General features: G+C 44.9%; 1 protein-coding gene across 1 annotated transcript in view; it reads right to left on the reverse strand.

Annotated features, from left to right (window-relative positions):
• Positions 1-13,557, reverse strand: part of ZDHHC7 (zDHHC palmitoyltransferase 7) — a 49,679-nt gene that overhangs the window by 12,485 nt on the left and 23,637 nt on the right. The window contains exons 4-5 of the mRNA XM_075939972.2: positions 10,499-10,623; positions 4,977-5,073 (exon numbers count right to left, since the gene is read on the reverse strand). Coding sequence (XP_075796087.1) covers positions 4,977-5,073; positions 10,499-10,623 — 222 coding nt within the window. The remainder of the gene's footprint in view (positions 1-4,976; positions 5,074-10,498; positions 10,624-13,557) is intronic.

Raw genomic sequence — 13,557 nt, forward strand, 5'->3', positions numbered from 1 at the left:
TTAATCTTGATCATTTATTCAGTCAGTAAAGCAGACATTCCTTGCGACCAGTTTATATGTTAGGAAATGACCTGCTTGAGGGCAATATCATTTTAAGGTTGGATAAAATGGAGTAAAACCAACTCCAGCAAGGTTCAAATCAGAGACACTCAGCAAGTACAACAACATACACAAATATATTCGTTCTTTGGATGGCATTACAATTACAAATGTAAAAAAATGGTTACTAACTTCCTTGCTGTAAAAGTTCTTTGAGATGCCCTGCTCATATCCGTTCTATGTGAAATATGTGCATGCAATCTGTGCACTGTTGCACGAGATTTGTCCCCCAATGGTATCAGTTGAGCTGGATCTAGCACCCTTTGGAGCTGCACACTTGAGCTGGGTACAAGAAGTGTCAGCAATCCCACATCTTTTCAGTTCTTTCTTACTGATTAACTTGGATAGAGAGGTACAAGGGAGGGTTATTGAACAGACATGTGAGAAACAGCTCAAAGAACAGTTACAGAAAGTTTAGTAACTTTTTTCTGTGAGTGCTTGCTCATCATGTCCATGCCACGTTAGAGGACTCAAGCAGCATGAGGGCTCAGAGTTCAGGGACATGCTGACTGCAACACTACTCTTCCAAGCCTGGTGTCATCTCCAGGCTAGTCAGGTGATGGCGATGGGGGATGTGAAGGCATGAACCGATAAGCAAAGTTGCGGCCCTTCAGATGTCTTGGGCTGGAAGCTGCATATGGAATGCTGCTGAAGAAGCCTGATTAACATAGCCAGAGGTGGGACATCCACCTAACTGGAGTGCCCAAATACAGAGGGTTATCCAGGATGAAATCCTCTGGGCTGACACTGGAAGTTCTTTCATCCTTTCTGCTACAAAGAGATGTATGGATTTATGAAAGAATTTCGTTCTCCTGATACAGAAAGTGAGGGCACAAAACAGCCAACCAGTGAAATTGCTGCTCTTCTGAATTCTGGAGAAGCTTTTGAAGAAGAGCATCAGAAAAATAGCCTGGTTGCTATGCGACTGTGAAACCATCTTTGGCAAGAAGGCTAGGTAGGGACACAGTTGGATTTTGCCTTTGAAGAACACCGAATACAGAGGCTCTGATGTGAGGCTCTGATGTGAGGCCCTTGATTTCAAAGACCTTCTGACTGAGGTGATGGCTACCAGGAAGGAAATCTTCCAGGACAGAGGTTGCCCTGGCAACATTCTTACCCTTCTCTAAGAGGGCAGAGAATTCCTGCCTTGAGTCCTGAGGTACGGAGTCTCTGAACTTAGACAAGAAGTCCCACAGGTTGTAGTTGTATCTCCCCAGCAGGGCTTGCGGGTTTGAGATATGTAGCCAGAGACTAGCAGTCAAATTAGCTTTTTCCCAAATGTGTCGAGTTTCTTTGCATTCTTCTGTTTGGAGACAGCACCCATATGCCTTCCTTGTCTGCTGCTAATACAATAAGGGACACCGGAAGAGGGTAGGAGTATACATATTCATACTCTTGGCTGGCATAATATTTCTTCTCAGCCCTCTTTGAGGTGGGGGGGGACAGAGAAGGGGTTTTCCACAGGGTCCTCACTGGAGCAACTACAGCCTTATTAATGGACATAGCCACCTTGGAAAGTGCTCCTGCATCCAGCATGTTACCAAGGATGTGGGATGATATCTGGAGTTCCTCAATCTCCAGCCCCAGGATAGCTGCCATCCACTTTAGACGCTTATGGGCCCAGAAGTCACCCTGTGCAAGCAAGACATTCAGTCCCAAGGCAGCCTCGTCTGAGGAAGAGGAAAAGGCTTGTAAGAGAGTGGGGAAGATTCTTTTCTTCCTCAGTCTCATCATCATCCAAGGGGGCCACATCCTGAATGTCTACACTGACAGTAGTACCAAAGTTGGGGTTCACTGCAGAGCAGGGTGGGAGCAGCAGCTCGCCTCTCAGAAGCAAATGAGTAGCGTTAGTGGGAAGGAGAGAAGTGCACAAGGATACCAGTAGGCTAGATGCTATCAAGTTATCTTGGTTAAGTGTCATCGGGGGGACCTGTACTGAGAATGGGTGGTACATAGAACGGGTACTGAAGGTCCTCCACCTCAGGGTAGGTCTACAAAAAACGTCACTTATGTCCACACTGCAATCACATTCTTTCAAAAAAAAAAATCGAAAGAACAGAGGGGTTTTTCTGACATTGGTAAACCTCTTTCTACAAGGAAGAATGCCTTTTCCCTAAAGAGTTCTTTCAGAAAAAGACATGCGTGGACAGAGAAAAGGGAGTTCTTTCAAAAGAAGAGGAAAGAGGAAAAAGCACAGATCCCCTGGTGCCCACTCTGTCCATAGTAATCACAGCTTAAATGTGAGATAGCATCCAGACTGAATGGATGCTATCTTTAGAAAAAGTTTTTGCTGTGTAGATGCTCTCTTTCGGAAGTTTTTTCATAAGATCTCTTCTGGAAAAGCTTCTTCTGAAAGAAGCCTGTAGTCTAGATATAGCCTAAGACTGATGAAGAACCCTCTTGAAGTGACCATGGTTAAGTGCCAAGGGTCTAGAAAGTCTCTCTAAACACTTCAGACAACTGGAATGTGAGGCGCTCATGGGCACAGGCTTACTACAGGAGGTTTGAAACCTAGGGAGTACCCATGCCTCTGCCCAGGGCACAGAGGGCCATTTAATCATAAGGAGACTAGGCTTCTAACTACCTACACTAACACGATTTACAATATATACATTACAACTATACTTTAGACAAACTATGGAAGAATAAGAAACCACTGAGAAGAACATCATGCTGAAGGAATAGGAGTTGTTCCAGCAACCATCTCAGGCAGTAAACAGGAACCTCAGAAGAGTGTGGGGCCAGTGGCATCCCTATATGGGCACACAACTGCATAGTTCCAGAGGGTGCTAGATCGGGACCAACACACACCACTGAGGGGAAAGCCTCCGCCAACGATGCACGTGATGCATGCACACCTAACATGGAATGGACACGAGCAAGCACTCAAAGAACTAATGGATTTTAAGTCATTGAAACATTGGACTCAAACATGATTAAAATAAGCATGGTTAATACCTGCTACAGGTTGAACCTCTCTAGTCCGCCACCCTCGGGACCACACCAGTGCTAAACCAGAGAATTTGCCAAACCATGGGAGGTCAATATTGTCTAGCAGGATTACCAACTCTTCCGCTGCTGACTAGGCTCTTAGAAGACATTTATGGGTAAATTAGAGCTAAATAATAGCACAGAACGCTGAGAGCTAGGTGGCTGTAAAACTTTACGTGACTTGAGAAAACCTGACCACACCAGGATAAGTGGACATCGGGCTAGCTAAAAATCAGCTGGATCACAGATGTTGCTGGACCAGAGAGTCCCAGACTAGAGAGGTTCAATCTGTAATAGCTTCTCGAAGGCAGGGGAGAAATTAGGAGAAAGGCAGTGGTACTCTTCTAAGGTCAGCCCATGTGAGCTGTTATTCAACCTGGTATACAGATGCACAAATTCAGGTGCATTCTGATCACAATTCTTTAGTTCCTTGGACTTCGTTCCCCATCAGTGGGGCTCAGATTCTCTATTGGGTTCTCCCAGGCTCCTCCTTGAGGGAAGGAAAGAAGTGCATCCTCCTAAACACCACTCACTCTTGGCACCAAAAGCAGAAGTCACGCCTGGTAAATTCTGAAGACTAAGGTACACACCCTCTCCTTGTTCAAGGTTTACTGCAGATTCATGTAGCTATCACAATCAGTTCACATATGGGTTTTCTTTACCACTACACAGACTTTTTTTAAAATGAAAATTGAGATGCTGCAGAATGAGACTGCAGCTTGAGCCAGGTACCAGCATATTATATTGGCCTGATCCAAGTCTTCTCCCCCCAGAATATTTTTAATTGCACACTTTAAAAAACAGTAACATGCTTTTTTGTGTAATAAAACAATACACTGCAAACAGTGAAATGGTACAATGCTTCACATCCAGGGTATGTACTCCTGAGGGAATTCTGCACTACAATGCACAGAATACATATGTCTCAGATTTTCTTTTTCTTCGCAGAAAATACATTCTGCTGGAGAGATTCTGCAGTTACGCCAGGGGCCTCTCTGGCACCAAAACAGAGACAGTCAGCTCATCTATTCCCCAGTGTAGCGGTTAGCAGCTGACAGCGAGAGAGCAGAAGCTTTGGTTCTCATAGCGGGCACTGCCCTGCCTGCAGGAACAGATGAGGTGGCAAGAGATACGTGGGTGGATACAGACAGAATGGAGCACCTGGGGCTACTGGGGGAATCACAAACTGGGATTCAGAAGAGGTAGGAGGTAGATTGGAACAGGTGTTGAATGGGAGTGGGGTAGCAGGGGAACATGAGCAGGCAGATGTGCCTGACTGGGAGAGGCTAGGGGTCAGCCAAAGTCTATACAGGGGAGGCTCCCTAACTCCTCCCCAGCAAAACACAAGACCAACCTGTTCTATACACTTCTCCGACTCACACCCAACAAACCTCCAGGCTCACTCCCAGACCTCTTCCCAACAATTACTTCCCTCTCCCTCAGGTCCTCTGTTACCCAGGATTCCCCCAGGCCTCTGTCATTGCTTCTGAGTTTGCTAGAAATAAGTTTCTGTATTGTAGTTTAAATTAATAATTATACAAAATTCTGTTTTAATATGCCTAGTAAGGAATCTATTTCCTAACTCTTTTTGGCTGTCTATATTGTTAGAGTGATATTTGTTAACAAGTATTTTAAAATAAATTACCAAAACAATCAAAACCAGGTAGATTATTTTATTATTTTGACAAATATGCAGAATTTTAAAATACTGTGTGCAGATTTTTGGAGAGGGTATGAGGAGAGGGGACGACACAGAATACCCCTTGGAGTAAGGGTCTAGCTAAACAGCAAATAATTTAATCCTGGGGTATGTGAAAAATTGCTACCTATAATGAATATAATTTTCATATTTAGCCAATATGAATTTGTTGGTACTTTGTACTCACCGTAAACAGCACGAAAAATCTCTGATTTTTCTCTCCTACACAATTATTCACCCAGGGGCAGTGATGATCCATCTTTCGAATACATCGCTTGCAAATACTTGGGGGAGGGAAGAAGACAGAAATGGACACTTTTTACTTTATTTTTCTAAAATAAAATTTCACTGCAGGAAAGAACAAGTAGTGTGTCTCAGCCAAAAATTAATATGCAGAGTTTAATGAAAGCTGAAGGGGAAAAAGCAGAGCTCTTAACTAGTTTTGTCAGATGTGGTTTACCATTTAAGAGCAAATGATCCGGAGAATAGGATAAACAGTGATGTGGCAAAATTTGCAGAGGATACTGAACTGCCCAAGATAGTTAAATCCAAAGCAGACTGTGAAGAGCTTCAAAAGTATCTCACAAAACTAGGTGACTGAGCCACAAAATGGCAGATGAATTTTAATGTTGATAAATGTAAAATAATGCATATTGGGAAACATAATCCAAACGATACATACAAAATGATGGGCACTAAATCAGCTATTACCACTCAACAGAGAAATCTTGGAGTCATTGTAGATAGTTCTCTGAAAACATCCACTCAATGTGCAGTCAAAAAAGCAAACAGAATGTTAGGAATCATTTAAAAAGGGATAAAAATAATACACAGAATATCTTATTGCCTCTATACCAGTGGTGCTCAAACTTTCTGGCCCGCCACCCACCCTGCTCAATGCAGACCTTTCCATGGACCACCAGCCAACCACCCATAATGACAAAATGGGTGCAGGAGAGGTTTGGCATGCACGGTCTGACTGGGAGGTAGGGTGCAGAAGTGAGCTGAGGGTTGGGGTTCTGGATGTGAGGTAGGGTGAAGGAGTAGGCTGGAAAGTGGGAGGTAGGTTGTAAGAGTAAGCTGGGGTGAGGATGCAAGAGCAGGGTGGAAGGGAGCATGTGAGGGGGATGGGTGTGCAGGGTTTGGGGCATGAGGGGATGGTGTGCGCTTACCTGGCTCCATGCTTCCGATTACTGCCAGGCACTGCCACCCACTGCTTCCACTGGCTGTGATTCCAGCCAATGGAAACAGCAAGGAAAGCCTCCAGGTGAATGGTTTCCCGTGCTGCCGTTCCCCCAGCCAGGGGCAGGGGGAACAATAGCATGCGGAGCCACTTCTTTCCCCTGAAAGCTAAATTTTGTCCATGAGGCACAACCTCCCATACACAGTAGAGGGGGGCCACAGCTGAAGCACATGCTGCAGGGGGTAGAGGGCAAGGCGAGCCCTGGGACCACGGCCCACCAGCAGGATGGTCACGGACCACACTGAGAACCACTGCTCTAAATAAATTCATGGTATGCCTAAATCTTGAATACTGCATGCAGATGTGGTCACCTCATCTCAAAAAGGTATCTTGGCATTGGGAAAAGTTCAGAAAAGGGCTACAAAAATGATATGGGGTTTGGAATGGCTGCCATGTAAGGAAAGATTAACAAAACTGGGACTTTTCAGCTTAGCAAACAGGAGTCTGGGGGGGGATATGATAGAGGCCTAGAAAATCATGATTGGTGTGGAAAGATTAAGTAAAGACAAGTTATTTACATCTTTCCATAACACATGTTCTAGGGGGTCACCAAATGAAATTAATAGGTAAGCAGATTTAAAACAAATAAAAGAAAGTATTTCTTCATGCAACTCAGAGTCAACCATAGAACTCATTGCTAGAGGACGTGGTGAAGGCTAGGACTTTAACAGGGTTAAAAAAAAAGAGCTAGATAAATTCATGTAGGCTAGGTCCATCAATGTCTATTAGCCAGGATGGGTAGGAATGGTGTTCCTAGCCTCTGTTTGTCTGGAAATGAATGACAGGAGAGGGATCACATGATGATTACGTGTTGCGTTCACTCCCTATGGGGCATCTGGCACTGGCCACTGTTGGCAGACAGGATACTGGGCTAGACGGACCTTTGGTCTGACCCAGCATGGCCATTCTTATGTTCTAACAGTGTAAAGGCTGGATTTTTATCCACTATGCTGGGTTCATATCCACTGAAATGAATATTGACATGCTCCAAAACGAATAAAAGTGTACATCCAATCATGTGTATTATTTTATATTAACCCTGTAGCTATATGAGTATATCATGTAAGTAGAGCTTCAATCTTTTCGAAATTCAAGGTAAAAGCCAGTCAAAAGGAATATTTGGCAGAGAGTACCTAGATCAGTTTACAGATAGCCAAACTGTAAGTCTGGTTCAGAATATAGAAAAGTTGACGTAATATTTGCAAGAAGACACACATCTCTCCAGAAATGTTCACAGCTGTTTTACAACCCACACAGCTCCATAATAATATAGTGAATGTGTGTGCACAATCAAAATGTTTCAAAGAACAGTCTAAACTTTATTTAAAAGTTGTCAATTCCCTCTCATTTCTCAGAAATACAATCTAACCATATCATTAAATTACAAAAGATTTGATCAGGAGAGACGTGATATACAACACATTCACACATAGTATCTTTCACCACTGGTGGAGCAGCATCAACAGGATATTCAGCAGTCATTTGAATCTGCTTTTTGTGTGTGGCTTTGTCTACAGCTATTGGACTTTTCTGGAAACAATTCCAGAAATCTCACACCATCTCTCTTTGTTAAACTATAAAACACCAAAGGCAGGGTGGGCAATAAGCTGGATGCAGTTCACTAGGGTTAGCCCCTGGTGCTTTATTTACCTACGCCTCCACAGGTATGGTTGTTTGAAGCTCACATTTGCCGCGGATCACCATTCCCGGCCAATGGGAACTGCAGGAAGTGATGTCCCAAACTGCACCACTTTCTGTAGCTCCCATTGGTCAGGAACAGCAATCCGTGGTGAATGGGAGCTTTAAGCGGCTGTACATGTGGAGGTTCAGGTAAACTGCTGGCAGCCCACCAGGGGCTAACCTTGGTGAACTGCATGGGCTGGTTATTGCCCCCCTGCTGACTTAAAGGCTATCAACCAACATGTCTCAAAGTTGGTTGCAGAAGAATCCAACTATAATCTCTACGTTCTACAGTGAAAAATAAAACAGTTGCTACATTTGTCATTATCTTTCCCCAAATGGACCACTTAAGTAATATATATCTTACTTTTTTTTAATTTATTCTGAAGTGAGTTGTAGAGTTACAGATTTTCTTGTAGAATATGAAAAAAACATCCCTTCAACTTGAACAGTATTAAATGAATAGTTCTGGTCTATCATGAATAAATATATTCAGAGATTAGTAAAAACAAAAGATGCTTATGATATGTTTATTTTAAAACTATCCTAAGGAAGCAATCCAAGTAGAAAACACTCAGTAAAGACCCAAATTTAGAAAAATAATGCAACATTAGAAACTTTTCTATATTTTGTGATTACAATCTCAGTTGTTATTCCCAAAGTAAGATTGGTGGGCCTTTGTAACAAGGGCCTTTTCATTCTTCTATAGTGTTAAAGCTATGCATACATAACCCACCCAAAGTTACAGATACTGTGAAAGTTTAGTTTTCCTCATCTGTGCAATTCAATTTTCAACCTTAACGTTACACAATATTTCCATAGCATTTTTGGGATATAAACACTCAAATCTTGTCCCAACAGACATCAGAATACTCAAGATACTGACTGAACCAGTATCTTTCAATCAAAAGTTTAAAAAGTGCTTCACCATTACAATCTATTTAATATAGCCCAATGTCTGTGACTAATGCTGAAATGCTGGCTGTTCCCTTTGGGTGGCGCTGTTGCCTGAGTCACATCCTTCGCCTCCCTCTGTGGCACTCGGCTGACTTCTGTGTCACTCAGCTGGGCCACCGCAGGGGAGCAAGCGGTGCAAGCGGCTGTTTGGGCCCCGCGCTCCCTGTGCTGCATGGGGAGCGCAGGGCCCAAACGACCGCTTGCACCCTCATGGCGGCCCGGCTGAGCGACGCAGAAGTCAGCTGAGCGCCACGGCGGGAGGCGAAGGGGCGCGGGGTGGTGATGTACACAGCCAGGGGGCAGGGCCCGGCCGTGTATGTCGCCCCACCCCCCTTCACCTACCTCCACGACACTCGGCTGACTTCTGCACCACTCAGCCGGGTCACCACGGGGGAGCCCAAACAACTGTTTGGGCTCCGTGCTCCTCATGCAGCACGCTGAGCGCGGAGCCCAAGTGGCCGTTTGGGCTCCACGGTTCCCCCAAGTGAGAAGCGGGGGAGGGTGGGGGGGAAGAAGAGAAAGAGACAGAGAGAGAGGCAGGAGGCGGAAGAGAGCTGGGGGGGGGGGAGGGGGAAAGGCAGTAGGAGGAGGAGAGAGAGAGACTGAGGAGAGACCGGAGGCTCAGGAGAGAAGACCAACGTGGAGGAAAGACCTGAAAATCCCGTCTTATGAATGGCTAATTGGCTAGTCTATTTAAGAGGTAGGCAAAGGCAGAAATTAAGTCTAATAAAAAGCCAGTTACAGATGAACATGAGACATAAATTTCTAGGAATAAAGTTAGGAGATGTATGCTTCGGCTCCTGTTCTACTATGTAATGACTAGACAATCCTGTGTTTATCTGAAACATCTGACATGAGCTTGCCAAAGTGCAGGAAAGTAAAACCATTTTAAATTGAAAGCATCAAAGGCCCTGTTCCTCGCAAGTACCATTCCTAATAGGACACATCCTTGTTAAGTTTAAAAATAAAAGGCATCTGACTACTTCATGTAAAGAAGGTGTGTGAAGTCTCAAATAAATAGATCCTTTTCCTCTTGTGGTTAGATAATTTAACACTGACTACATATTTACTTGGAGTTTTTCCTCCCTACTCCATACACAAAATCAAAATTTACATCTAAAGTAAGAACAAGATTTCAGCCCCATGGAAAACTGCTAACAAACAGTGCCTTCTCAACCATAGCCTTAGGACAGCTAGAGAGACAAAACAGACAATTTAAATCAACTGATGATTTTTTTCAGTCAATTCCATATGATTTGCATTTTAGAGCTCCAAAAATTCATTTTCATCCTTCAGCTAAGCAGAAACTGCTAATATCTTACACAGCTGGATATGCATTATTCTATATAGAGAGGAACTATTAAAAACACTACCCCTATGCAGTTGTGTATATAAACACACACACTGTATACAAACATTTGCAAGTCTCTGCTACATAGAGACAGATATTTAAGCTCAGCTTTTCAGTGGTTGAACATGACAACTGCATCTAAAATAGGGATGTAAAAATGTGTGTAAGTTACTGTAACCACTGAAAATGTCAGTGGTTATACAGTTACTCATGGGGGGTGGGAGGGGCAGGCCAGGCCAGGCATCTCTCTGGGAGCCATGTGTGGTCATGTAGCAGTTTGGGTAACAAATAAGCTCATGCTTATCAGTTACCTATTTACATGGTTGCACGGTTACATCTCTAATACACACTGTTCTGTAGTACAAAGTCTACAAAACTTTTATTATAGCAAGTTACCTGCAGACCATGTTCATGAACACCTTTGTACATTTTTTTAAATTGCATTTTCAACAAACCTTTACAGAAAATAATGCTATACCTGCAATGATGTGCACGTTCTGGTTTGATACTACAGCACTTTGGACATTTGTAGATCACTTCCCCTGGTTTCAGTTGCAAACTCTCCATGTATTCTTTAGTGGCATTTCCTTTGGGTACAGCCCCCTAAATTTTTAAAATGGACGGAGAAAAGAAAACATCTTACATTGGGAAAGGGAGCACTTTTTAGGAGCAGATCTGAACAGATTTGACTATTCAACATTAATGCAGAGTGTACTAAATGTAAAATGTTTTGTGCACTAAGCCCATTTTAATAAAGACCTTATTTAACCCCCCCCCCACACACACGCGCGCACACATATACACAACGGGGCTGTGCCCCTCTGCTTGCTGTGCTCGCCAACTCCCCTCCCACCAGGGAGGACCAGGCTGAGGCTGCAGTCACCCCGGCCGGTTTTCCTTCCCTCCTTCCCCCCCCACCAATCCAGGCATTTTTCCCCCTCCCCCCCACCGCCAACCTGGCCCCTTCTCTCCCCCACCATACCAGCCCAGGTCCTCCTCCTTTCTCCTCCTCCTGCCTCACCAGCCTGGACCCTTTCTCCCTCTCTCCGTGTGCCAGGATCCCTCCCTCCCTACCTGTCTGTCTGTCTACACTACCCCCACAAACCCTTTCTCTCCTCCCCCAAACCTTACACTCCCCTCTCCCGGATGGGGAGGGACAGGGATGCTGTCCTCCCTGCATGGGGGGGGCAGTGAGGTGCAGGTAGCGCTGCTTGCATACGGCGCACCAGGGTACCGCAGCACGCTGAGTTGGGGAAAGTAGTAGTGCAAGGGGCCGCTATCTTGACCTCTCCCCCACGCAGTCCTGCCTGTGCTGCTCACCACCCCAGCTCTGCCCCCAGAACCTAGGGCCACCTGCCCATCGAGAGCAGAAGGAAAGGAGCCGACAGGTCGCTGCGGTAAGTGCAGCTGCTAGGATGGAGAGGAGTCTCCCGTGGGGGCAGCTGGACTCCGAGCAGTCAGGCTCCGCATTCCGGCTCCCCACGAGCCTGGAAGGGGAGCCCCACAAGGGCCCTCTGCTAGTGCCTGTCCCCGGGCTGCTGTCCCGAGAACCATACCCTCCCCCCCAGCCTGTCACGACTGCGATGCGGGATCTGCTGGCTACTGTGCCACGTTACTTGGCATTGAAAGCGCTGTGGCATGGGGGGAGGGGGGAAAGGAAGGGGAGTTGGGGCTTGGTTTAAAAGAGCAATTCCAAATGGTGAGGAGAAGCAGCGAGGTCGGGCGCAAGGTAGGAGAGCGGGAGGAGGCAGGCGGGACAGAGTGACTTGATGACGTCACTCTGTTGTCCCACAGGAAAAGAGGTGTTTTTTTTTTTTTAAATATACAGATACACCGGCACACATCACAATATCCAAAATCAGTTTGCTCAAAACAAGCCTAACGTAAGGCTGAACGCCTTCCAGACAAACCACCATCATTACTCCAAGCTCAGTTTCAACTGAACCACCACAAACATGGATAGACTCCATGATCTTTACCTACATATGTCAAAACTACAGTCAGAATCTCTGCTGAAAGTTGAAAAGATTTCTTGTGAGTATATATAGTAGGTTAACTATTCTGAAGCTCAAGAACTAGGGCAATCAGCTATCGATGTTACAAGGAGGCCCAGAGTAAACCAGGAACAGTCTGAAAGCTTTTATTTTGAATTATCCTGCCTTTAAGGGTGTAGTCAAATTGCTAGAATGCCATCAAAAGGATTTGTATGAAGGAAATGGGCATTGAATGAGACAAGGGGAAAGGCATTACATGGTAAAAATTCACTCATGCATATCTTCCTCACCTCCCCCAAATTCTAAAAATGGGAAATCTGCTTATTTTTAATGCACTCAGAACACTAATGCAAAGCTGATTTTCTGGGTGATGGTGGAGGGGCACCACGAGAAAAGTAGTTGTATTTGTAGAGTGTTATCGTCAGCCTTTGCAACGTTTGTGATTCTCACTTACACAAACTAGCTAAAGGACCTTGAATTACTAAAATGATTCAAGGAGCTCTGCCAGATCTTAACATAGGAATGGGTATTTTCCTCCTATACGCTTGGAGAGAATTAACACGGAAGCAGAACATTTTGACAACCTATGTCTACAACCCAGTGTTTCACATTCTACAGCTTATCTTCACTGAAATATTAACTCGGGGTATATTTAGTGTTGCTCCTAACCCACCCATGTTACAAACAAAAGCTCTAGCTTGAGTTAAGTGATTCTGTACCCTTGATTTAACTGGCCCATCACAGCAACGTTGATGCTAGAGATAGTAACGAAGAGGGGGCTCTAAAGCTATCTGCTGCTCAAGCATTGTTGAATGAGGATGGTCATGCTCAAAATTAGACAAACTAGAACCAACACTACGTTGGAGACAAACCCTAAACGATGATCATAGAATCACAGAGCTGGAAGAGACCTCAGGACATCATCAAGTCCAGCCCCCCTGCCCAAGGCAGGACCAATCACAACTAAATCAACCCAGCCAGGACTTTGTCAAGCCGAGACTTAAAAACCTCTAGGGATGGAGATTCCACCCCCTCCCTAGGTAACTCATTCCAGCACTTCACACCCTCCTAGGGAAACAGTTTTTCCTAATGTCCAGCCTAGACCTCCCCCACTGTAACTTGAGACCATTGCTCCTTGTTCTGCCATCTGTCACTACTGTGAACAGCCTTTCTCCATCCTCTTTGGAACCTTCCTTCAGGAAGTTGAAGGCTGCTATCAAATCCCCCTTCACTCTTCACTTCTGCAGACTAAACAGACCCAAATCCCTCAGTCTCTCCTCATAGGTCATGTGCTCCAGGCCACTAATCATTTTGGTCACCTTCTGCTGGACCCTCTCCAATTCGTCCACATCCTTTCTATAGTGGGAGGGCCCAGAACTGGACACAATACTCCAGATGTGGCCTCACCAGAGCAAAATAAAGGGGAATAATCACTTCTCTAGATCTCCTGGCAATGCTCTTCCTAATGCAACCTAATATGCCATTAGCCTTCTTGGCTACCAGGTCACACTGTTGACTCCTATCCAGCTTCTCATCCACTGTA

The sequence above is a fragment of the Pelodiscus sinensis genome, chromosome 12 (genome assembly GCF_052426305.1).
Source record: "Pelodiscus sinensis isolate ZL-2025 chromosome 12, ASM5242630v1, whole genome shotgun sequence".
NCBI classification, from domain to species: Eukaryota; Metazoa; Chordata; order Testudines; family Trionychidae; genus Pelodiscus; species Pelodiscus sinensis.